Below are 27,658 nucleotides of genomic sequence, written 5' to 3' on the forward strand. Positions count from 1 at the left end.
GTATTGGTCTTTGGAGGGGGGTGGGGGTGTCTGTAGTTCATCAGATTGAGCATTGTGGCTTCTGTGCATAAAGACTGGCTTTGTGTGTGTGCAGGGGAGAAGACAACACAACAGAGAATGAGGAGATGGGAGGAGGTAGATTGAGAGAGGAGTTGATGTAATGCAGCTTCTGGCGGCCATAACGCAGATCCTTTAGCAGCAGGTTCACAAATCCTGCAGAGCTGACTGTATTATTTAAAAATGTATATCTTGGCTGATTCACCAGCATGAATATATATTTAGTAATTCCTCCTTCTTTATTCATCATGTTGATCACATAAATTGATGAGCTTTATTCACAAACAGCTACCTAATCCATAATTATCATTTCTTATTTAATCTATGTAACGCTGCATTGATGTGAAGTTGTGTTATTGTTATTGTATAGTCAGACAAACGATAGGCAGATAGAGGGATAGAGGATGGAAGTGTGTGTGAATCTTCCGTGCACACATGCACATGTATTTGAAAATACACACTAAAAGAGGGAAAAATAGGTTTATGGCTTTGTCCCTAAAATATGTATGAGCTGCTCTGAGATCCACAAGAGTAAATGTATCCCTCATCCACTTCTTGGCTGTCTTTTATGTATATGGGGAGTGGCTCTGCTGTAGCCCAGCATCTCAGTGTGTGTGTGTGTGTGTTTCTTAGCTTTGTGTGTGCATGGCCCTTATATACGTGTGTTGTGTATGAATGAGCCTGACCTACTCTTATCACTTTCTGTCATGTCAGACTCATTTCCTGATGCGCTTGGGTTTTTCAATCAATTTTATGTCAGTGTAAAACAGCATTGCCTGTATCTGAAGATCTCTCCCCGCTGTCTGAAGCATATATTACCGTTCCTCTTTATTTAAGTGTTTAAGTTCCTTTTCTTCAACCCTATAATCTTGTTGCATCATTTGGTTTCTGGCTTCATTTCCCACCTTTCCAAAATAAAGCATCTTAATTCCATATAAAGCACGAGGATATATGTTGTGTTGGTGCATTGGTGGTCATGATCCATGTCTTAATGTTATAAGCCACTGTCATTTGCATTTCCTGCATTGTTGCCTCTGTTCATTTGTTAATTTGTTCTGGACAGAGAACCACACAACTTGGTGGAGGGAGGCAATATGTATCATGGAGGAACCCATTCATTTTTGGTGTGGATCCAAGGGGAGAACCCAGAAATTGTTTACATTCGTATAATACATTTATTCAGTGTACTTAAAAGGCAACATAACATATAGTATATATATTTTTGGGATAGTTTCAACTCTCGAGTATTATAAAAAAAACAAAAACATTTTAGAGCTTGTTGTTTGGTCCCTTTAAAATCCAGCTCGTTCCACTTTAGTAAAAGAGAAACAGATTAAGAAGCATTACAGCGTTACAAATGATAGAACAGCAATCCAGTCACAGATTGCTAATAAGCGTCCTCTGCTGTATCTAATCAGGAGCAAGACCGTAACTGCATTATTGGGGGGGAAATAGCAGTTTAATTTCAGCAATTGCTGTGTGTAGCTTACAGAATACAGAGTAATACAATTATTCATTTTAAATATATCAGTGATGCCAACTGGTAAATCGTCATATTTGTACTCAGACATCTTCGGTGTTATTATTTGCTACTCCATTTGTAAGCAAGGCACTATTTGGCCTAAATGAAGCAGTAGAACCCTGCTGTGTATGTATTAGTGATGTGACAGTTATGTGTGCATCTCATGGTCATGTGCTTTTAACTGGTGCGCTACAGCAGTAAATACACACAGTCCTACTGACCCTAAATATAACATGTAATGCATCATCATAATGAGCCCATGAATATGAAACACGTGCTAATAAACATTTAAACTCTCACACAGAAGCTGGTGTTTACCGTATATGAATAGGAAACATGTGCAAAGCGGGCACACACACAGGCGTGCATCCATAGTTGGGTTAGGTGTGATTCACAGTGCGTCTGTGTTGTTTCTCATTTTCAGCTGTCCACTGTGATCACCGCTGAGTGATTTGATTCTCTTTGCGTTTCATACCCATCTAATTCATCCACAGCCTCTCATATTATCTTTGTGAATTCATGCCTCTGTTGTGTGAGCACACAAAACCCTGTGAGAACCGTTCAGGCAGCCAGACAAAGGTGTTGCTGCTGGTGAAGAGACGAGCGCTGGGGGTTATTATTGACCAGCCTGTTATTGAATTTTACAGATTCAATATTATATTAAACAATATTAAAACAACTAATGAATTAATAAATAAATAAAAGACGATATTAAATAATATCATTTTGAATAATAATATCGAGCAGGCTTTGTCAATACAGGGGTCCACACACACACTCGCGTTTTCAGCTGTAGCTTTGTTGATCTTTGCTCAGGTTGAATGTGAGCAGTGCAAGTTGAGAGTAAACAACATGAACAACAACATGTTTACCAACAGACAACATGTTTACCTACAGACAATATGTTTACCTACAGACAAAGTCCTGAGAAGAGTTCTAAGTAATCCAAATAACCTCATCTTATCATGCTGTAATGGGTAGTCATACATTATTTATTTGTGATGTTTACTTTAGCTGTAGTGTTGTCACATAGTGCTAGAATCTCTTTTTTCTTCTTCTACTGGATAGTTTGCTAGTAAAACAGTAATATCATGTGGTCACATTTCCATTACATTGGTAATGTCCATGTCTTCAATAACGCTCCAGAGCAGATAACTGCAAGTGAGCTCTGCTGGGAAATTTAACATGACTAATGGCAGACAGCTGCAGCGCATCTCAGAGAGAGAGAGAGAGAGAGAGAGAGTGTGTGTGTGTGTGTGTGTGTGTGTGTGTCAGTCACTGTTCTTTTGTGTAATCAAGCCTTGGCATATGAATGTTGAGACCAGTTCTCTGTTAAATACAGAAGCAACAATAACATAAATATAACAAACAATGCAATGTAACATGGTAAGAAGCAGCAATTTGTCTTATTGTATTTATGTTTGATCAACAGGAGAAGTAACAGTCAATTTGATTTCTGATGCATCTTTGTGAGTGTATTGATGAATGTTGTGACAATACAGCTAATAATAGTGATGATGTCTTTACAAGAATATGGATGTGGAATCCATGTCACCTCAGCAATCACAGAAGCATGAAAATGTCAAGTAAAAATGAATATGTCTTGTTACATTTACCATTTCACAGGGTTAAGTCCTAAATTGTTTTAACAGATAAAAGGTTGCAGTTTAACAAATTCACACACAAAGTGGAATGTTGGAGGACAAATCATTAAATGATTAAATCATCAAAAAAGAATGTTGCTCTGGTTTAATTAAATAGTGCCCTGTGTCTTTTTCCTTGTAGACGGTGCGGCATGGTTTCCCTTACCAGCCCACAGCCTTGGCCTTTGACCCCGTGCAGAAGATCCTGGCCATCGGAACAAGAACTGGAGGCGTACGGATGTATCCTTTACTCCTCATCGGCTCACTCCCTTCCCTCATCCAGTCTGGAGACACATATAATGTACATTAACACATTTTTATGATATTATTCTAAATGCATCCCTTGGCCTTTGCCCCTTTTTATTACTGCACAAGGAGACATGATCCATCATAGTTAAGGTTAGTGCTAATGTTAATAATGTATGCCCAAATGTATGTACCTTGGAAATATAAATAATAGTAATAATAATAATATAAAATAGTTTTAAATCATACATTATCCCATCTGGGGTTTCATGGTTGTCTTCCTTAGGCAGGGAAGTTATTAAGTTATAAATAAACAGCGTAACATTTTAACACATGTTATATAAAAATGAAAATCGTATCAGGCAGACTTACAATTATCCTAACAGAATTAGTTTGTCTCCTACACAAACCTTTGGCATTGCAGTACAGTCTCCAGACAGGGCCTCCCCCTCCTCCATCCCCTTCCCTCCTCCTCTTCCACTCCTAATTCTCATCCCTCTTTCCGTCCTGTCACAAAATGATTGCTCGGCTGTCATGTCGCAGGCGCAGAACCGTCCGTCCCACAGCCCGTCCCCTGGGTCACCAGGTCACAGGGCTGGGAGAGAGGACGTGTAAGTGCAACCCAGGTAGGACGTTACTCTCTCATAAATACCCGAGATTCCCGGTGTCCCTTTAGGGAACCAGGGACTGAGGCAACAAACAATTATCGATGCTACGGCAGCTGCACTGCAGGTCCTGCTGGGGTAGAGCATGGGTAGACTGAATGATCTCTATGCTGAAACCAACAGGAAATCAGAGAGAAGGGTGTTAGAGGCAGATGTGACGTTCTTTGAATATGTGAAAGTGAAACGCAATGGAGAGCAGGCGGCTGAATGTTCGGGAGCAGGGTAAAAGTGCACTAATGTGTTTGATGACACACGGAATAGCTGATGAAATGGGATAAGAATGTGACTTGATTACACGATAAACTCGTCTGAGTGTATTTATTGATATCCATCATTCCCCCTTTTTTCTCAATCCTTTTCTGTTCTCTATCTATCTCTATATCTCTCTACTGAATGCCTGACTGTAAAGCAAGGCTGATATTTCAGATGAATTGATGCCCTTGGTTTTTTGAGCATTTGTATTGACATGCTGCACACACACCTTCCTCTGCTCCCGTGTGGCCCATCAATGACTTTCTCTTTCAGGTGCATGCACTCATATAAACCACACAAATCTATTTAGCTGTGCTCTCATTCTTCCTCATACTGGATTGCCTGCTAGAGCACCACGTTTTTCCTCTATTTTCTGCTTGTATTTATTCAATTCACCTTTCTAGTCATCCTTTTCTTACCCGGGCTTTGAACATCCGCCTGTCATCTTCTGTCAAGGTCTCGGTCTCTCTTCGTTTTCTTTTTTCCGCTGTAGCTTTCCGGTTGCTTTTCTCCTGGCTATGTCACTGTCTTTGCAGCTGTATTGGCACTGAACATAGCTGGAGTCATTGCAGGAATTTCCTCATGCTCTATTTCTACTCCATAAGCCGTGGACTAGCAAGTCTTGGCTTTTGCTTTCATTCTCAACTGCTGCAAGCGCCGCCTTTAACGGATATATCACCGGATTTTTATTTTCCTCACCTAGTCTCTCCAGGGTGGAGCAGGGTGTAAAAACAAGCAATTTAAAGTTAGAGCGTTGTCTCCCTCTCGTCTGTTTGTCTGCCGTCACCGAGCCGATACCTGAACCGCTGTGGTAACACGTCATTATCTGTCAGGAAAATATATATATTTTGTCCCCTGTAATCTGTTTTCATCTCCCAGGGCTTAAAGTGAAACATGTGGATGACACTTCTGATCGACTGTGTGGGACGGCCGTTACGTGGGCTCTCTGTGGGACGCGCTGCTTTCCAGCCTGTGGTGTGTAGTTAAGCGGGACATGTGTGTCAATACAGGCAGAGGAGGGATCAATATATCTGAGTTTGCAGTGGAGTCCTGTTGCCTTGTCAGAAAAAAGTTTCATTCCCTACATGTAGCGAACAAGATACTCATCTACAAACCAGCAGTTCAGCCGTCAGGCGCAGTTAAAGGACAACCCTCCTGAGCTTCAGCTGTCATAGCATCGTCTAGAAGGAACATGGTGATTACGTATATGATCAGACCTCTTTGCACAGATAAAGAAATTCACATAAATGTCATTCGGTATACAATTTGCCAACACAATGCTTCAATACATAACAAGGCCATCATCTTTGGTTGAAACGGCAGCAGTGAGTCTTTCGATTTCCCCATCAGATCTCTCTGTTCCTGTCTCCCCTCCCTCTACGCAATCTGTTCCTGGTACAAATTAGCAAGAAGTCATAAAATCCCTTTAGTCTTTTTTGTAATAGGTTATACACTCAGTTTGCGTTCCCTCATTGATGAATCACTTCTTTTAAGCTGCATCTCATGCTTCTGCAGTGGGAGGAACCTCAACCCCTCATAATCATCAAGAAACACTTACAGTACATTAGCTTACTGACTGTTGTGCAATTGCTTTGTTCCTGATGTCCCACCATGAACAGCTGAGGCAGTCGCAGAAGGACTTGTGCTGCTCTGTTGAATGGTGCATAGTGACAATGTCATCAGGGTGGTGCAGTGGCTTGGCAATGAGGATCTCTGCAGTGGACTCCGAGGACACTCCTCCCTCTGGCTGGGACGAGATGACCAAGATATGCTGAGATTTTGGAGAGAGAGAGCACGTAGAACAGAGAGAGAATTTTATTTTTTATTTTGTTTTGTGTGTGTGTGTGTGTGCCTAAAACCTGTTTGTCTACTTGCTGAGTGTGCATCCATGTGTGCCTTCTACCTGTGTCAATATTGTCAATCATCTCTGTACAAAAATGTCTTTATATCCGTTATTGGTTTGTGTGTTGCTGCAGTGAAAGTAGTAATAGAATTGTCCAGAGACTGATGGAAAGTTACTTCTCATAGCAACGGAACAAGAGTGAGTGATGGAAAGAGAAATGGGAAACCACTGATAGGAAGGAGGAAGAGGACAGAAAGAGTCTTCCTGTAAAATTGTTTATAGCACATGCACTTAACATTAACGACTGTGTATTTCTTTATTTTTTGGAGGGGAGAGTAGGCCTGGACGACAATTCAAAAGTATATTTTACCAACTTGTAGTGGTATTGTATTATCCATGATCCATATATTTTGTTATGTAAGGGTTTCATTCTCATGTTTTAATAATTTTGATCTGATTCATAATATTGTGCAAGAGCAGAAAAACACCAATTTAACTCATGCCCACGACGAGACAACAATTACAACTTAACACATAAGAAGAAAATAAACAAAACACATAACCCCCCATAAAAACATAGCATCTGTTCATGTAAAATACAGAATAAATACAGAATAAAATTAAATACAGCAAGAAATATAGTACAAATAGAGTAGGATGTCTGGTGCTTGAAAATACACTTAAATAGAAATGATTAAGCTTCACTGCCATTTGACTATAACAACTCTGCAGACTGTCAGTTCGTTTTTGAGTTGACCCTAAACATACATACATACACATTCATAATAAAATACATGTCTTATATTTGACGCTGATCCATACTATCTCATGATGTGAAATAGACTTCACTTAAACTGATCTTGCACGTTGTCTTCCATCAACTCAAGGCCCTGTCGAGCCTTTAGCCTGGCAGACATTTTAACGACAGTGCTGAGAATTTGACATAAATTAGCTAACCCTCCTCAGATTACCGCTGGGTGAAGAGATGACTGCAGCTTTTACTTTCAGGGATACATTTTCTCCTCACCACAGCCGAGTGACCGGCAGCAAGCAATTAGCAAACCTAATCTGCCCAATGGAGCATGAGCAGGCAATGGGAGGAGGCGACTGTGTAAACACAGAGCAACTGTTAGTGCATTATCAATCAAGCAGTCTTACTGCCTGTGTGTGTGTGTGTGACAGGGCAGCTTTGCAGTGCCAGTGAAACAAACTATAACATCAGATAGTCATCAATTAGGCCTTCATTGTTGTCACACTGTGTCACTGTCTTTGCTGACTGTGTGAGTGGGCCTGCAAACATAATGACTCTTCCATCAGTCACTCAGCTCCTGCAGGAGGCTGCCGGTGCCTCAATCAAGAGGCTCCTCAGATTAAGTGTGGGGAGCCCACACCAGGCTCTATTTCCATAGTTCCCACCACCATTGTTGCCGTAAAATCTCCAAACTTGAGCTCATTATCAACACCCCCGCTTCCATGGATATGAGCACAAGCATACAATCACAAGGAGACATGTACGGTCCTGCCCAGTGATTCAGTCTTGATTGAATTACTCAGACCAGGATTTGCAGCCCTCTGTTTGTGAACTAAGAGCAGTTTGGATTGGCGTCGGAAGTGAGCAGGCGAAAGTGCTGAAGCAGCAATAAAGATGAAGCAGCAATATTAAGCTCTTCGTAGCCACACCTCACTCATCCTTAGTCTACCTTTGCAGGGTTCACATTCATTGAATTAATGGGTCTCTACCCTGCAGTTCACCTCAGGATTAAAGGAAAAGCAGTGTGTGTGTGTGTATAGAAGGTAATTTGAATTAGAAAGAAGCGCAGAAAATTAATTTAACTTTAATCAGTGCTTTATGGAGAGAATTAGGACTGCAACTCGAGCATTATTTGAAAAAATGATTAGGTAAATACTTATTGCTTTAATTAGAAATGACGAATGTCCATGAATTGTTACTAAAAACCTTGACAACATCTACTCCTGAACATATTTTGTATATACCACAGTGATTTAAATGCTTTGAAAAAAATATAAAGGTGCATATTTTTACCTTTGAGATCCAGGAACAACTAAATTGACTTGAAACAACATTGATTATTAATTTCCTGTCAAAAAAGTCAGATTCTTGATAGGGTTTTATATCTTTAGTGTCTTAAGTTATTTCATAAAGTGACATCAAGTCAAGTTGTAGGTAAGGAGGCAGTTTCTTTTTCTCAGGCATGTTAAAGTTAATCTGAACGTGATCCAGTAACCCTCACCTGCACAGTTCAACAAAGTTTCAAACCAGATTATGTAAGAACCTTTTTAACCTGCTCATATCATTTTCTTCCATGTTGGGTCCTCTCCTCTACATCCTGGTTTATTCCTATACAGTACATCCTACCACCAAGACCACTTAAAACCTCTTCTGTTAAGCTCTTTATAATATGAATATAGCAGAAGATAATATACATATCTTACTGCTGATATAGTAGCATGTCCTCTTAACTTGTTTTTACTAATGGCCTGGATCCACAAGCTGCTAACCCTCGTGTTTTAGAGATCTCAGTTTGCCTTTTGGCCTCACCCTCTTTTAATTAGTTGCCATGCTTCCGCGGGGCTCCATTAGCGCTGGTATTTTTGGTTTAGTTGGAAAACTAAAAAATTTCCCTCCAGCTATATAATGATCTCATTTATAGCGCTGTGCCATTTAGAGGGGGACAGGGAAGCAACAAGGCCCCATGATACATTGCAGTTTTTTGGTGTCTGTCGGTCATTTAACACTTTGCCTGTTTAGTCCTGGCTATAAAAAAGGTTGTGGGCAAAATGAAAGTATCTGTTGGATTTGATTCTGTTCTCGATCATTGTCTAAAAGTCTCCGTTCTAACTCGTCTTGGATCATGTTTTTCCATTTTCGGTCCGTCCTCCTTTTTTCCCCCCATTACTTTCTTGTTTTCTTCACATTCTCACTTTCCTTTTCTATTTCCTCTTCTTCCGTGAGACTGTTAACCCACCAACCTGTTCTGCTTTGCTTTCTATGTGCCTCACTGCCAAAGGAATATACTTCCCTCATTGACAACCTCGGACTCTTCCCATGGGTCATCTAAGGATATGGCTTCATGTTACGTTAAGCAGTCTGCTCTATTACTTCATATATATATATGTGAAAAAAAATCAATATGGTCGACTGTAATTTGTGATTGTTTTTCTAAAAGTAATTGCTACAGATCAATGAGACTGCTCACATACTGACTCGTGTGCTGCTGCCTCCTTTGCAGTGGTTTTGCTTTACCAAACGGTGTGAAGGGTTTTCTTTTACTTACTCTTCGCTTCTTTGTTTAATTCAATTAAAGATGTGAAAACATTCACTTTGATTGTGCTTGAATATGACCACTTTGCTGGTTTTTGCCGAAACGCAATCCCTTTTGGCACATAGAGCCAAATGCACTGCACAAACTGGTAAATTATATCCCTCAAAGTATTTTAATTTCAGTGTAAAAGCATCTCTGTCAAAATATTACACAAAGCAGTTGAATGCGGAGGGGAGGAGGATTCTTCCGTCTGTGTCTTACTCAACGTGTGAAAATAGTTTCAGTTGAGGTTGATTGCCTTAATGTCGTGTGCAGGCCGGTGAAGTGTTAAAGAGCAGCTGGAAGAGGAGAAGCCCTGTCGTCTTCTTCTGTGTTCTCGTGTAAATTAGGATACCGGGTGTAGTGAAATATGCAGAAAAGTACTAAAGGCACAGTGATAGTGTACTGCGGTGTGTTACAAGTGATACAATATTCATATAACACACAACACAGATTACATCATGTGAAGAAATCTTACAGTTGAATCAAAACATTTTTATCACTCTATTATTGTTATCATCGTTAGCTATCATTTAGCTATAGTTGTAGCTAATAAACTGACAAATTTTTGTTTATTTGCACACACATATATAGATAGTCAGACCTTTGTCTCCAAATTTCCTGCTCTCGTGCTCGAAACTGTTGTCTGTGCTTTTACTTTCTCCTCTTCTTCATCCTCATCCTCCTCGTCCTCCTTGTTTTCTTTGCTCGCCGGTCCTTCGTCCACTCTGATGGGGATGGCGAGGTGGATGAGTAATGAAAGGTCAGCTGACTATTTATAGCAGCACTGCGAATAGTCCAGGAAATGCCAGTGGTTTACATTCACAGTCCATCCACTACTAAATGATACAGTTCACAATGTATAACCACTGAACAGGAGCCTTTCTCAGTTCAACCAGAGTTGTAAAGCAAAGATAACAGGCTTTTGTTTGAGGACAATGTGAACTTACCCTTACACCAATTCTACATGAAGCATCATAGGAGAGCAAAACGATTTCAGAACACTCAACCTACTCTCTGAACATGAGAGCTGCTTCAAATCTCATCCACTGCACAAATCCAGCTGTTTGTTTTTAGACTCTGACTCAATAATCTTGTGTAGTACTTTAAGTTTATTGAAATATGCATATACAGATATATACATATATATATATATATATTTAAGCACATTCGGTAAAACACAATACGAGAAAGTTGTCATAATTCTTTCTTTTTTTTGCTCTCTAGAAAATGGGTGTTGTCTTGGTGGGGAGCTGGAAGCCTGACCTTTGATTTTATCTGATGTGTTAAGACTGCTCGCTAACCTTTACCGCAAAAAGGTCGCTGAGAGCTTCTGTGATTATTTTACCTTGAGATCATTGACACTGAAAAGTCAAAAGTCAAAGGGAGTTTGGCAGAAAGCAAACTGCTGGAGAGAAAGTGACCTGAAGTTTCCTTTTCCTTCAATGTGTTTTTTAAACAAAGATTTTGGCACCACACCAGAAATAAGCCCACTTTGACGTTTAGATATGAGGACTTGTTGGGTAAATAAAATAGTATTCTGTATTTGAGTAAAGGGGCCGTGTCGCTGAGATGTGTTACTCATCAGCCCTGTGGCTCATGAGGCTGTAACAGTTACATCCAAACAGATCAGGCCTTACTGATGTTTTGTGGAGAAACATCATACTAGGGACTCTGACATCAGAAGCATCCCGTCGACTGCACTGCGCTGTACCCTCCAGCTGAGAGGAGCGTGAAGTGGAAGCGAAAGGAAATGTAAAAAGAGTCCTGTATGCGTCAGCACGCCTGCCTACGTTTATATGTGCACATGTCCATGCATACATCTGAGCCATCAATATCCCAACATACAAGGTGGTTACCTCGAGTGGGTAGAGAGCGCAAGGTGCTGAAAGAGAGAAAGAATGAAATGAATGTACCTAAAAAAGAGAGTCTCTTTTCACGCGGTCAAAGTGCAGCGTAAGGTGTAACAGGAAGCAGGGCTCTGTGCTGGAAAGGTATTTTCACAGGAGCCTTACTGTAAGTCATTCCCCTTTCAGCTGAATAACGACAGGTCTGTGATCTATCTGCACTCGATGATTGGAGTGTAACGCTTTGTCGACCGCAGTCATGCACGCCAGATGCACTGGCTAAACCTGTGCGACCACCATTAGACTGTTGGGAAATCACCACACATTCATCGCACTCTTGTTTCCAACCAATTCTACACAGTTTCTCATCCAGTGTGAACCAAGTGAAAGATTGGAGATGGCTGGATTGGAAACAATTTCACATTTCCAGGAAGGATTGTGTGAATTTCCCATGAAACCGTCCTTTACGACCAATCCTCTCTCTGTGTTTTCATCCAAAAAAAAATTACTCCAGACATCAACATTTAAAGAGGACAGTGTTCCCCTGTTGTCGCTGCTGGTGTCACACCCAAGATGTATGATAATAGATTATTTTCCCGCCGCGAGGACTGGATATACTTAAAAGGAACTACTTCTTCCCTCTTCACTATAACATTTACACTTAAGTTTTCGTGGAAAGTATGCAAATAAAGCCACGATCTGGCTGGATGGCGCTCAAGCCATTATCATTGCAAACCCCTAAAAAAGAAAATTCTGTAAATGCATTTGGCTCTGCTGCCAATGCAATGGTGCAAGTACTCTGTTCGTCTTTAATTAGATCAGATTACATGTCCCTTTGAATTAAATGACTAGGCTTGTTGGGACTTGTGTTTACGCCACGTGACAGCGAAGAGGTGCACAATCTCATCTCGGCAGCGGCAGTGGAAGTGAGAGAGCGAATTATGGGGGCGGGGGGGGGGGGAGACAGAGAGAGGAGACAAAGAGCAGCTCCGTATTCTTATCTCAAAACCCAGTGATGTCACGTGGGAAACCGTGTGCATTGCAACACAGAGGGAAATTGGAGCGTTAGATCTGTGTCTGGAATTGAAAAGTCAAGAAGTATTAAGAACGATAATGAGCTATAGCTTTTCACGGACTCCTCTCCCTTTTAAGTCCTGTGAATTTAAGGAGGTTGCCATGCTACTCCTGTAAGTGATGCAAATGTAGAGTCATCCATGTGTGTGTTCCACATCCTGCACACACTTATTTATAACTCACACAAAATGTATAACGTTAACATTTTAAAACCAAACTATTTAAGGCTTCAGAATGAAATGTTTCATGCTTTTAAATGTGCTCTACTCACCTTTTCTTTTGAGCAAGATTTCTCCAAATATGAGTGGCTACAAAATTACAATAAACTGATGTCCTGTTGGACTGTTCAACAGGAGTTGCCATTTCACATACACATAGACAAGTGCAACTCCTGTCTTGTTTATTTCATCACATATCATGCATGCTTTCTATTCCGATGAGAGATAGATGCATAGATGGATGGATAGACAGTGACAGTAATTCTCTTTTTGACAGGGCTAAACAATACACACATAATTCACATTGACATCACACAGAACATATTTAAAAACAAAGCTCAACATGCATACGATTAACATTTAAAAACCCATAGCACACATGAGAAGGGACTTGTTAAAAACAGCTTGAATTGCAGTGTCTATTTATAATTGTTGAGGGTGGTTATTGCAGAGGTAAGGGAGGATTTGTAGTCAATGTTTTTTTTCACACCAGAGGGACTTGGAACTTGAAGGAAGGCTGGAGAAGGTGAAATGATTCTTCATTGATCAGGGTGGCTTTCTGGATCACTACCCGTGTGTACAGTTCAGATAGGGGAGTCTGGGGTGAACCAATTGTATAAATTAAACCAAAAACTAACATTATATTAATTAAAATATATAGTCAGTCCATCCTGACTCTGCTCGCTCACTTTTCTCTCTCTTGCGTTGACAGGCAGACACACACGCACCCTGATTCAGCAAACACGGTTTAAACATTGATTTCCAACATTGATTTCACCACATAATGTTCAATACTTCTTTGAAATGAGTAAAATCTTTCTTAGTAGCTGAAGAGCATTAATTATCTTATTCATCCCCTTTTCACTCTGCTCTCTCCCTCTCTCTCTCTCTCTCTATCTCTGACTATCACAGAGAGAGACAGAATCACACAAACAGTGTCACTGGACACTCAGTAAACTCAGCCTGGGTAACAATAACATCATTTGGTGTTCACCAACACAAATGTCATGTTTATTTGCACAGAGCGGTGAAGTGAGACCCGATCACAAGTGGTCTTGTTGGTCATGATATAGTGGACCCAAACCATCCCAGCAAAATACTAAAACACTTTTTGAGTATATATTCAGAAGGGACTCTTTTTTTCCACATCTCTTGTGACCAGTCTCTGTGTTTTTTTCACTTCTGAACTCTAAAGTGTGGATTCATCTTTGTACTGATTGGTCCATCACTGCAGGCCTACGATAGCATCCCTCCCTGTGTAACTGATGATAGACAGTTTCATATTTGTCATTTTCAGTCACCTACGTAAAAGTTGCTCCTTAAATTTGAGCGTCACAATCTTCCAATGTGACCTTTCATCCATTATGTATGACCCTATTTATTAAGGCCTTTCGCATAGAGCTTTACACATATTTGATTTCTTTCCAAAACAAAAGCCTCATTGTTCTTTTTGAAACACCAGCTGATTGAGCATCTTTGTGACTGAAGCCCCTGCCAACAGTGAACCCTCTTCCAAAGTCACTCAGATCTCCTCCTTCTTGCCGATATACGAAATCCGCCTGCTCTGCGTTTTTCTACTGTAAACGCCACAGAGGCTGATTGAATGTGTATTGCTTAATTGCAGTATGGAGTGCACCTGTGTCGAAGTATCTGCATTAGTTACCTTCATTCACTCATTTATTCACGTTTTTCCTTTTTTTCTCCTTCTGCCGTCACCATAGAGATACTGAGTTCCAACAATCCCTGAGCTTTTAAATTGTGTCTTTATTAAGCAGGAAATTCTCCATATACTAAAAAGACCATAAATTATTCATGCGTCATGCAGGTTTTATGCTTATTCTGTAGCAGTCTATGATTATCACCGTATGCATGCATGTACTTACCATGCTACCGAGCACAAGGAGGTCTAGCTTCTATTGTTTACTCTACATAATGCATCGTTATATTTTCTAATGACTTGTTCATCTACACATGACTTTTTCTGACTTGTCCTGAATGCACCATTAAACCACTGAGTGCTGCAGGATTGATTGCAGGATGCTGTGGACCTTCAGTCTTATTTAAAAAGCAGGATGCAATCATCAGCACCCATTAAATGTGTTTGGCCTTGTTGGTCTGTCGTAACTTATTAGCTCCAACCTCTGACATAGCACAGCGGCCTTGTTTGTCACACAGGTACATCCATATGCATACCGAAGCAAATTTGGCTAGCATTCACAATAAGTGGTAAGTCTCACATTCAATATTTCTTTAATTTCACCATGAACTTAATGCATAAGGTTTTATTTTCAGAAGCTGGTTGTTTTAAACTATAAGGTTATTTATTTATCACTTGTATATGCAGTTCTGCTGATACTAGATTTGTATTGTTGCACAAAGCAGCAGGTGCTCTTGCATAACAACAGAAATTACCATTTATCATTTATTTTCATTTGGGCTTCCTTTTTAATACAGTTGTAATAATTAGACAACTCAAATAATGATGAGCTTAAAGAGTTTCTTGCTCCGAGCTCTTGTAATGTATGGTGAATGGCAGAGTGAGGGTTCCAGCAGGCAAAAGTGGAGGGCAAAGGTAAACAAGGGCTGAGCTGAGTGGGGAGTGAAGGCTGGGTCAAAGGGCAGCTGGCCGAGCAGAGAATAAAGGCAGACGAGCTGACAGGTGAGATAGGGGATTGAGGGAAGCTGTAGGCCAGTGGTGAAGAGCAAGCTGAGTGGGTGGACAGTCGAGCAGACAAACACATACGCAGGGGATGATCCTAAGGCACAGAGAGACATAGTTAGTTCAAGGTAAAAACACGAGGTGTAAAACGTTGAATACATTTCTGCAAGCAGCCGGTATTGTTGGTACCAAACAATGATCTGGGGAAGAGTAGATTCACATTTGCAAGTCACATAATTAGTAAATAGGGTCCACCTGTCTGCAATTTAATCTCAGTATAAATACACCTGTTCTGTGACGGACTCAGAGTTTGTTGGAGATCATTACTGAACAAACAGCATCATGAAGACCAAGGAGCTCACCAAACAGGTCAGGGATAAAGTTGTGGAGAAATATGAAGCAGGGTTAGGTTATAAAAAAATATCCAGAGCTTTGAACATCTCTCTGAGCACCATAAAATCCATCATAAGAAAAGGGAAAGAATATGGCACAACCGCAAACCTACCAAGAGGAGGCCGTCCACCCAAACTGAAGAGTCGGACAAGGAGAAAATTAATCAGAGAAGCAACCAGGAGGCCCATGGTTACTCTGGAGGAGTTGCAGAGATCCACAGCTGAGGTGGGAGAATCTGTCCACAGGACAACTATTAGTCGTCTACTCCACAAATCTGGCCTTTATGGAAGAGTGGCAAGAAGAAAGCCATTGTTGAAAGGGATCCATAAAAAATCCCGTTTGGAGTTTGCCAGAAGCCATGTGGGAGACACAGCAAACATGTGGAAGAAGGTGCTCTGGTCAGATGAGACCAAAATTGAACTTTTTGGCCTCAATGCAAAACGCTATGTGTGGCGAAAACCCAACACTGCCCATCACCCTGAGCACACCATCCCAACAGTGAAACATGGTGGTGGTAGCATCATGCTGTGGGGATGCTTCTCTTCAGCAGGTACAGGGAAACTGGTCAGAATAGAGGGAAAGATGGATGGAGCCAAATACAGGGAAATCCTTGAAGAAAATCTGATGCAGTCTGCAAAAGACTTGAGACTGGGGCGGAGGTTCATCTTCCAGCAGGACAATGACCCTAAACATACAGCCAGAGCTACAAAGGAATGGTTTGGATTAAAGAATGTTAATGTCTTAAAATGGCCCAGTCAAAGCCCAGACCTCAATCCAATAGAGAATCTATGGCAAGACTTGAAGATTGCGGTTCACAGACGGTCTCCATCCAATCTGACTGAGCTTCATCTTTTTTGCCAAGAAGAATGGACAAACCTTTCCATCTCTAGATGTGCAAAGCTGGTAGAGACATACCCCAAAAGACTTGCAGCTGTAATTGCAGTGAAAGGGGGTTCTACCAAGTATTGACACAGGGGGGTGAATACTTGTGCACCCAACAGATGTCAACTTTTTTGTTCTCATTATTGTTTGTGTCACAATAAAATTTATTTTGCACCTCCAAAGTACTATGCATGTTTTGTTGATCAAACGGGAAAAAGTTTATTTAAGTCTATTTGAATTCCAGTTAGTAACAGTACATAATGGGAAAAAGTCCAAGGGGGGTGAATACTTATGCAAGGCACTGTATCACCCGATCAGCCACAGGGGACAGCGCTGAGCTCCATTGTCCCAGATAATCAAACTGCCACCGGGTGCTTCCACTTTACAAAGCATTATCCACTAAGAGAACTTTCTATCAAGCGTCACAATCATGCAGGAGACGTGTTCAGTGCTGTGTGAGAGGGTTGAACGGCCATGAAGTACTTCACCAATGGAGAGGTTGACTTTCGTGATGTTGCCATGGCTACTCTGGCTACGCTGTCTCACGTGGACAGTCCAGATATGCTCGGCCATCTGTTTCATATGTCACATAAAAGAGGAAATCAAACGCACGAGTTACTTGCTTGATTTTACAGCTAATATTATAATGCCTAACATGTGCAAACCTCGCTAAACATAACCCTCACAAATCATTGGTTTTAGTGGAGTATGTGACACGGACCCAGCTGCTGGAGAAAAGACAAAAGATGGATATGAATCAGCAGCAGAGAGTCCTTTGTTTTTTATTTTTTAACGACACATTCACTCAGAACATATTACACTGTTCCATTTCATATCCTTAATGGAGATAATGCAAAACATGTGTCCCCGGTGAGCACAGAAAAAGGTGTCGTGACCGTCATCAGTGTCACAAGTTGAAACAGTGCAGCAAAGCCCATCACATCTCATCAATTCATCCCGTCTGTCACCGGAACACTAGACCCTGGCCAAAGGGCTTTGCCGAAGCCAGCTGCCTCCCTTTTTTAATTTGATTCCTCACATCGTCGCCCGGGACGAGTGCACTCAGCCATCGAGCTGTCCAGCAGTTCTTTGTCTAGACATCTGCTTGTGAAGACAAAGGGACTATTGTTGTTGCATTTTTCATGTTTTTCCTTCTCCTTCTTTGTTTTTGTGGTATATGGCCAAAATTGACTGCAGGTGCCAGAGAAGGATGCAGCTCTCTCTTGCTCACCTTTTGTGAGACTCGTGAGAGAAACGGAGAGATGAGAAATCCTGCAGTAGTGAGGGGGAGTGAAGGGCCATCATTGGAGGAGGCAGCGGAGGCTACAGTTGACAAATTATGCACATATTAAATAAATTCATTTGAAAAGTGAATGAAGACTGTCAAGGACATAGTCTGCAGTTTCAAGTCATAACTTTCTGATAGACAAGTAAATACATTGTTTTCCTCTACTTTCCACAGGATATGGTGGGTGGCTTTGAAACTTGCCAGATATAATCAGAAAACAACATCTGTGCAACCTGTTTCATACGATTTGGTTTTGACACAGAAGTATTGCATTTTTATTATTACATTATTTGAAAGCTCCAGTAACATTTTTGCTTGAGAATCTTTACCTTCTGTAATGTGACTATTCTCTAGTCAAATAGATTAACACATTGAGTAGGTGGAGCATCATTTTGAGGGGTTTTAATCAAATTGCTCGATGATTTGATCTTTGAAATGTGGCTGTGTCTCGGGGAACATACGGCCTCTGGAGAACCTCTGTGATTTGGTGTAGGACTCCTCCCACAATTCTCTTTTGGCCTACACCTACACCTCCACACCTGTATTGTTGGAGCAGTAGGCGGAGGTGGTGTGGGAGAAGTAAATACATTTGACCATGCGCCTTGCGAAAGGTAAAGTTTTTGCTGACAGACAAACAAACAAACATCAATGATAAACAACCAAATAAGGTCAACTGTGTTTTTTATCAGAGCCCGACAAATGTTGATTTGCCGATACTGACATTAGGGACTCAAAACTTTACCGATATATCAGCCAATGTGTACAGAAATAAAGTGGGAATGTTTCCTAAGATGTGAACATTTTATTTAATTGAGATTAATACAACCATAAACGCTATTATAGATAATGGTACATATAAAGAAAAAACATATATAATCACATGTATAGAGCTTGGTTAGGTTAATTGTCTTTTCTACTACCAGTGTATGTGCTGCCTTTTGAAGATGGTGATTTATATAACGTACGTATATAACAGAACCTCCTTCCTTGCCGGTCATGCCTCAGAGCAGAGTGTAGATAGGCAAGAACAAATGCCAATTGCTGCTATTTCCGCTGGCTTTCTTGTCTCGTGCTTGGGCCGATAGGGGGCTCTTTTATCTGCTCTTTTGGCCCCTGAAAGATGAGGCGGAATGATAAAAAGGCCAGACCTGGGAGAAACAAATTCCCAGAGACAGATAAGAGGATACTGCAGGATCAGGCTGTGAGTGAGCGAGATGCAGAAAAGAAACAGAAGGGGATTTAACCGGGAAGCAAGATAGCAAAACAAAGGTGTGGTTGGTGCAACCGGAGTGGGCCGAGCAGCAGAGGACCTGTAATTCAGAGTGAATTCCCTTTAAAGGGAAATTGTGTGCTACTGTGTTGTTAAGGGATTAGATTGGATTTGATAATTCCGCGAGCATGAACACAATGCAAAACATTTATCCACTTTGTCTTATCCTTCCATTCCTCTCACTCCCTTCCATTTAAATACGATATTTAGTCTCTTGTTCTAAACATTTGTAATGTCTGGGGTGCATGAATCATAGTCACAGCAGCAATCTAGTCTCTTATTTGTGTATGTGTAGCCATGCATCCAAACATGACGTGTGTGTGTGTGTGTGTGTGAGAGAGAGCGCCTACGAGTGAGTGAAAAGGCGGGAAAGGTTGGAAGAGGTTGTGTAAGCTCTTTAGAAAAGGTTGCTCACCTCCAAGAATAAGCCAGCAATTGATGTGGGTGTATATGTGTATATGTGTACATGTGTGGACCCAAGGGTGAACACAGGGACACCTGCACAGAAAGGAGGAGAGAAAGACGTCGGATCGAGCGATAGGTTCTCGGCAGCGTCGAAGAGTTGGGCTGATTTATCTTCCCACATTGTGACTCACCATTTGTCACCCATACAGTTTACACTTCAAAGCAGCTCCTAAAAGATACAGATAAAGAGATAGAGACAATGGGGGGGAGAGGAATAGGGGAGGACAAAGCGAGAGGGAATCAGACTTTGGATTTCACAGGATAATGCAGAAAGTAGGGCATCAACAGCACACCCACTACATCTCCATCTCTCCCTGTTTCCAGATGCACCAGAAACATCCGTCACCAAACTACCAAATGTGCACAGTCACATCCCTGGGCCATGGCGCTCGAAAATAGGTCCATATGGTTTTATTGACTAGTTATTACAAAGTTTCTACAACAGTGCGGCCTCAATCAGAGTCAGTGCAGACAGTGTGTGTCAAACTAAAGCTCATTATAGACGCAACATCATGTGGTTAAGTGAAACGTTTCATCTCTCATCCAAGAGGCTTCTTCAGTTCAGCTCCACAGGTCTTATCAGTAAAGAACTGCTTGAATTGGCCACGAGTTATTCATAAATATATAAAAAAGAAATGGTCTTTAATTGAAACCATCCTTCTTAAGTGCAATATGTTAAAATATTATCACCAGTAGAGGTGAAGTGGAATGTTCGTGCCGGTGCAGGTCTCTAAATTGGAGAAAAGAATTCCTTGGAGTGGGTGTTGAGCGGATGAGTCATGCATACGTGTGGATCCGGATGTCGTCAGAGCCGAACCTCTCATTTCTAATATGTATAGATAGGCCTATCTATAGATATACATACATAAGCCATTGAGTACACTTTCATGATGTCTGGTTGGGCGGAGTCTTATGACAAGCAGTGTTTCTGGATTCACTGTCTAAATCTGTTAATGTGAAATCTTTCCAAATATAGGTTGTACAAATCCTTGCGAGGCTGTCAATGTCATTTGACACTTTTTTTTTTCTTTTACGTGATCCGATGAAGAACATGTTCACACATCATCCACATCAGACCGTAGACACCAGAGCAGAGTGTAAGGATACTACAGATAGCATATTATAACCTTGTTACACATGGTTGGTTGGCAACGTGTGTGTGGGAGGACTGCTGTGCTTGGGCGACTGCCTTAAGCAATCACCATCATGGGCCAAGTAATAATGTGTCACTATTGGAAATGTGTGCAGTAAATAGCTGGCAAAGATGACCCTTGTTGTATGGTTTGTACACATGTGTGCATGTGAAGCCAGATAGGGTGATTATGTAGTTTACATATATTTAAACATGAACGGTCCGAGATAAACATCTGTGTATCACTGCGTTTCCATACGAGCAGCCATGTCTAAGCTTCTGTGGTGAACAGTACAATGATTCTTTCCTATCATGAGATAGATAGATAGATAGATAGATAGATAGATAGATAGATAGATAGATAGACTACTTTATTCATCCCCGAAGGGAGATTAAGTCGTCATAGCAGCCGGTACATTTGAATACAATAAAATACAATACAATAGAATAAAAATTAAAATATTGAGGTAGAAAGAATAAAAACAGAAACACAAGATAAATAGGTAAATAAGGTGCAGTGGCAAGATGATGGTAATAGTACTGATGATATGCTGGTAATGTTATTGTTAGACAGTATATAAAAATAGTACAGTATATATAGTATATAAATATAACATAATATATATTTATATATGATAGTAATTATACCAATATAATAGCAGTATATAGTAATAATAATAATTGCAGCAACAGTATATATAATAATAATAATAGTAAATATAATAATAATAATAATAACATGTACACATGTATAAATATGTGTATATAGACTTATATATACAAATAATATACAAAGAGTATGATATAATATGATATGATATATAGTAGAGGTATAAATATAAGTATTTGACTATACAATAGATAATATAATATACTATGAGTGTGAGAATATGTAGACAGTGTGTGCAAAAGACAATATTATTGTATAAAATGATATATAGTATCAATATGGTTTATATTAACACATATCACATATGATGTGAAGTAAGTGAGCTGCCATGTCTTGTATTCAAAGTGCCAGTCACACACAAGTACACACACTGACATAAGTATGCACTTGTCTCCCATGAGGACTCGTGTTTTCTCCCCCTCAATGTCTCACATCTGACTCTTAAAAGCACTCGATGAGTCCCACAGAACACTTAATGTCACCCATGCTGTATGGGGCGCTCTCGATTGTGTCTCTCGGTGTGTTCAAACCCAGTCCCCCCCCCCCCGCACCATTTGCCTCACACTGACAGAATAGTTGAGCTTATTTGGATGTGCTGCATCTAAAGGAGAAGTTACAACTCAAGACTCGTAAAACTGCTTGTGCCGCATAAGAATAACAACTGTGGCAGGACAAAACTGGAATTTACATACACTTAATAGTCAAAACAGGAAAAATAGTAATGCTACTTCACCCACCACACACGCTGGCTGAAGCCAAGTTATCTAGGTTGTCTAGCTATGAGTCATTCCAGTAGCAGCACACACACACACACTTTGGCAACAGAAAGGTCATTGATTACAGTCGTATGAAGTGCAGGGCTTTTTGCCCATGCCACCGTTGTCCCGAGCCATTTGAACCACCTACACAGGCAGCTGGTGCTGAGACAACCAGGGCTGATGCAAAACCTGTCTGAGGAGAGCGGAGGCACTGAGCCGCTCAGTCCACTGGCACAGAGGGTTGTCGCAGCCAGATGTTCAAACGACTCAGAACGACCGCGGTCTTGGCCGTCAGGAAACTCTGGAGGCAAGAAGCCAAGCACCTCATATGACCTTTCTGTCACAAATGTGTGTGTGTGTGTGTGTATGTGTGAGACAGCTGAAGAGGCTGTGTCTGAGGACATGGGGAGGGGGCAGAAGAGGATGGGGGACATCTCTAAATAGTGACAATGTGGCGGTTTACGAGTTTCATTTTGGTTGCTGGTGTCTCATAAATGTAGATTTGTTTTTATAGATCTGGTCATACATGTGATATTAAAACCAGGATTAATGTGTTTACTCAAAAAGTCCATCATATATTGTAGTTTACAGCTCAAAAGACACATTTAAATGAGACGTATCTCTTTAAAACTGCTTTTATGCTTCTAGACTTCATGGTATGACTAAACAACACACCAACAACACCAGACAGGTGTGCACACAATTCAGGGAAACAGAGACAGCGTCATCCACATGAGAGCAACATCCAAGACACACAGAGATGACACACATACAGTTTATAAAGATAATTGTTCTGATGAAAACAGCATCTGACTGGATGAGCCAGAGCTGTGGTGAGCGTCGCAGCGAGCTCCATCTGTGCCGCTCAGCCCTGGAGCCGGGCTACAGTTGGACAAGTGCAAAGACGATGCATATTCTGGTTGATACTCAGCACTGGAGAGAGACAGGAGTTTTGACACCCAAAGCGATCATCAGTATGCACCGGCAAAGGTTTGGCTCATCAGTGAACCAATCACAGGAAAATTGGATCCCTGAAATAACAGGCCATTAGGAGGGGATGGAGGGATAGTGCGTGTTTTCATGCTGTGACTGTTGAATAGAAACGTAACATGCAAAGACCCACTCCTGATCTCAGATCTCATCCTACAAAAATGTACGTGAAACAACACAGTATTTTTGATCCCAGGCTTAGAAGTTGTTACTGAATATAAGTTTTGTCTTTTTTAGATGCTGAAGAAACACTAATATTTTTGTTAATATTTACTGACTCAGCTTATAATAATTTAATGACTATGGGGTGGGGTTATTTTGATGGCTGATGATAATCAAATAAGTCATGGTCTCACGATTAGCTTTTCCATATAAAAGCACCACGGACCTCTTCAACAAATCAGCTCTTGAATCAAGCACAGACGATCACACGTGGTTTTCTGCCCTCAATTTGAACTCAAACAAAACTAGACAGGCAGACAAGCTAACCTGAGGGCAAATATTTCCTTTGTCCTTCTATTAGCACTGCAGAACAGTAAACAAGTGCAGCTAAACAGTTACATATACACAGGACATATATAAATACATGATATGACCAGTAGTAAGCTGTAGAAAAATGCAACTCTTAACTGGGCTTGTTTGAAATTATCTGTCACATGGGTGTGTGTGTTCCAGGCCTCGGAGGAGCAGGACTGAGCTGTTTGTCGAGTACTACAATGACAGGCCCAGACAGATTTTCTGCTCCAAAGAATTAAGTGCAGCTAATACAAGGTCCTGCTGTGCCCGAGCCCACCACGGTACTCGCACCAGCATTCCAGAATCACACGCGTAAACACGCAGAGTGCCCACATTGCAGCAGCAAGCAGAATCTCAAGATCCTCTGTCGCTCTCTCTGGGTAACGTGTGATTTGACAACAGGAGCTATCGATTCAGCTACCTGCCAGGCTTTTTATAGAAACTAGCACCGTCATTATGACCCACAGCTCAGCCCAGCCTGCTTCTCTGCGTGCCTCAATGCCTCCCGATCGAGGCAGAGATACTGTGGGGAGAGAGAGAGGAACAGGGGTGACAGTAGGAGCACGAGAGGGCGAGCTAATGATGGCTATTGTAAACAGTTAAATGAACGGAAATGTAAAGAAAGACAAGGATGGAGGGGGTCGGGTTGCAGACAGGAATGGAAGGGGTTGTGGCAAACAGCTAAATTGAGGATGAAAGAAGCCAGGTTGAACGAAAAAAACAAATGGAAGAGAGATCATTGTAAAATGCACACACAGGCACAAGTCTTCCTGGTTTTCTTCACAAATTAGGATGAGGGAGCGAGAGAAGAGGAGGATTTAATATAGACATAAGCTCACTTACATTTTGGGGCTGGCACTGTTGTGATGTGCTTAGGTATTACAAAAAGCTCAAGCAAGGTTTTAAAAAGCTAATGTTAGCTAATATCTATAATCTTTCTGCCTGTAAGCAGAAAATGTATATTTCTTTAATACCTTTTAAAACACTGCTCAGAGGTCTCTTGCTGCCACTTACATGTTAAAAATGCAAATAGTCAAATATAATCCGCAGTGCATGGAGACTAAGATTAGCTGATGTGTGGATGCAAATGTGTGGGGGAGTGATACATGTATACATACGATTTCGGGGGCCATGCTTGTACACTGTGACATATATGTTTTCATTTGTTCGAATGCATACGAGCCAGAAGTTATAATTAGCTTCATACTGAGACTAACCTTAATTATGTAGAAAAACACAGATTTAACATTCTCCTGATTACATTCTATCACAGTTGTTTTTTCCAGAAACAGGCTGATGAAGGTAGCCAGGCTTTTGTTTGAGCACCAATCTAATTTAATATATATTAACTTAAGGCACTTTCCTATCGTCTAAACCCAAACGACAGGCATGAAGGGAGCCTCAGACCCTGGTCCCGAGTAATGGACCAAAATTTGGGCTACAAAATAAAAGTGCCTGTGTGTGTTGGAAACATAGTTCATCCACACTGTTTTCTAATTTGCTTCTTCACTGTGATTGATCGAGACAGACATGTACCAAAAGTCTAACTGCGCTGACGCTCTAAATTTGTCCGAAGGCTTTCCATTCGATCACCTCCCGTGTTTGAGCTGCTCAGCAGGTGCCGACATCAGCATCTGACCATTCATTTTTAACTTGGCACATTGATTCCTTATTGGCTGCTCTGTCCTTTACTGTACATCTTGGCAGTTGGAGGAAAAGGCCCACAGCCTCTAATTATATGTTCCCTAAGAAGGCCATTGATTTAGCCTTTAAACATGGAGATGTTGGTTTCCCTCACGAAAAGGGCATAGAATCTGCTCTTAAACTGAATTCACATTTCTCAAATATTGTGTGACACTGTATCATAAAATAAGTGTCTAATTGGACTAATGGTCACATAGAAATAGCAATGAAATAAGCAGAAATCCAAAATACAACAACATACAATATTTGATTATTATATTACTACAATGCCCTGACCACTTACTGTAACAGCTGTTTTGGACAAGCCTGGATTCATGGATGTGTAAAAATGGGGAAACTGATTCATGAAACTTGTCTGCTCGTCTGTGCTATCAAGAATGATTGGGCAACAAGACATTTCATTTTTTAGATTCCATGTGGTTCCTGTACAGAAAACAATAACATATACAGGCTTGAAATGGACCTGCACATGCACAGGGGCACAGTTTGGCTAATATGAGTGGGCAAAGCAATATGTTAGTAATTCTAAGATCCCACTAAGTCAAGGATTCTTGAATTAAACTAACACAAGTTTTATCTATGTAAATACTAACAATGGGAAAAACATTACGTTCAACCACATCTGTTTGCATTAATGTCTGTAGCAGTGGTTCTTTTGATACCAAAGTTTCAAGTTAAAATTGACCTCATACTAGCTTTAGTCGTCCTCAGTTCGAGAAGTGCCACTTTTTACATTGTTATTTTGAGGACAGAGTCGCCCCGGGCGTTTCAAAATTCTCTTCCTCACTGCTTTACAAGACAAACCTCAGGCTGGTGCATTTGCAGTCCCTTCCCTCTCTGACCTGTAAAAGTCTCTGTACTGCAGACATGTTCTCAGTTACTAGAACACCAATTTTATTGCCTCAAAGCAGGTTATCTGCAGGTTAATTACTCACTGAGCTGCACACTGAGATGCAGCCAAGAGCAAACAAATGGTGTGTAACTCCAGGCACGTGTGTGTAATTGCTTATACCTGATTGTCATGCATGCAGTAAGGTAAAAAACAGCAGTCTAGCAATAGCACCCCTGTAGCATTATAACACGTAGCTTTATTTAAAAAATAAATACATATTTATTTGCTCATGTTCATAGAAGTAAAGTGGTGGTCTTTAAATAGAGTCTGTGGTTCTGGCATTTAAAGTTTTTTTACAGAAATGTCAAATTTGATACCAACAATAATGGCTTTGCCAGAGCAGAATAGGAATTAGGCCCTATTCTGTTAAGATAGCATTTAAAGGTCGAGCTCAAATTCGGAGAGCGAGGGGTTCGTATGACAACCTCCCAGCACAAACCATGGTTTTGGAGAATGAATATAGTTTTTCACAGTTTCAGGTCACATTCAGTTATAGAGTTGTAATCAACAGGTGTCTCACAGACAAGGTGCCTGCGCCCTGCTCCTCCTGACTGACACCAGATGAATCATCTTTCAAACTCATAGTTTTCTACCATGTCTTCTTTCTGCCATAACCGTACTTTACACGTGACTGTATCATACTTGCACTGTGGTGAGGTGGTTAGCACTGTTGCCTCACAGCAAAAAGGTTTGAATCCTGAATCCACAGGAATATTTCTGTGTGGAAATTATTAGGTTATCTCTGAGTACTCCAGCTTCCTCCCAAAGTCTAAAAACATGTAGATTGGGGTAAGGGTAATTGGAGTGTTTACGTTGGCAGTAGGTGTGTTTGTTTCTTTATGTCAGCCCGGTGTCCAGAGGGTACCCCGCCTCTCGCCCACTGTCAGCTGGATTTTCTGCAGGTCTTCTCGTGACCCTCAAAAAGGATAAGTGGATGGATGGATGGATGGACAAATGGATTGGGTCTTGTTCGTGTCGACTACATGGGTGTTTCGATATTTTTCTTGTGCTTCTACAAGTTGAAATAGTTTCCACGTTGTAGACAGCAAAAGGATATTAACACACAGCTCCACGGGCAGAGGTTGTGTTTGGATGTACTATCATGTGGTGTATTCCGAACATAATGTTACCAGACACACGTTCTCTTTACAAAGATCTACAGTTTATGACAGTTAACAGAAGCAATTATTGTTGAAAATGTTGTGCTCAGTCCAGCTCTATTTCACTAGCACATTTTCATCATCACAATATACTTGCAATTGGAGATGCATTCTTAAATTGAAAAGTATAACACCTTATTTGTAAGAGGATTTGTAAGTGTTTTTAAATGAGGCTTTGAGAATCTGTGG

The 27,658-nt window shown here is 40.9% G+C and overlaps 1 protein-coding gene across 4 annotated transcripts in view; it reads left to right on the forward strand.

The window, feature by feature from the left end:
* Positions 1 to 27,658, forward strand: part of stxbp5l (syntaxin binding protein 5L) — a 114,311-nt gene that overhangs the window by 16,390 nt on the left and 70,263 nt on the right. For all 4 annotated transcript variants that reach the window (XM_053439366.1, XM_053439368.1, XM_053439369.1 and 1 more), the window contains exon 2: positions 3,365 to 3,462. In XM_053439366.1, the coding sequence (XP_053295341.1) occupies positions 3,365 to 3,462 (98 nt within the window). The remainder of the gene's footprint in view (positions 1 to 3,364; positions 3,463 to 27,658) is intronic.

This window comes from Pleuronectes platessa, chromosome 14 (assembly GCF_947347685.1).
Source record: "Pleuronectes platessa chromosome 14, fPlePla1.1, whole genome shotgun sequence".
NCBI classification, from domain to species: Eukaryota; Metazoa; Chordata; class Actinopteri; order Pleuronectiformes; family Pleuronectidae; genus Pleuronectes; species Pleuronectes platessa.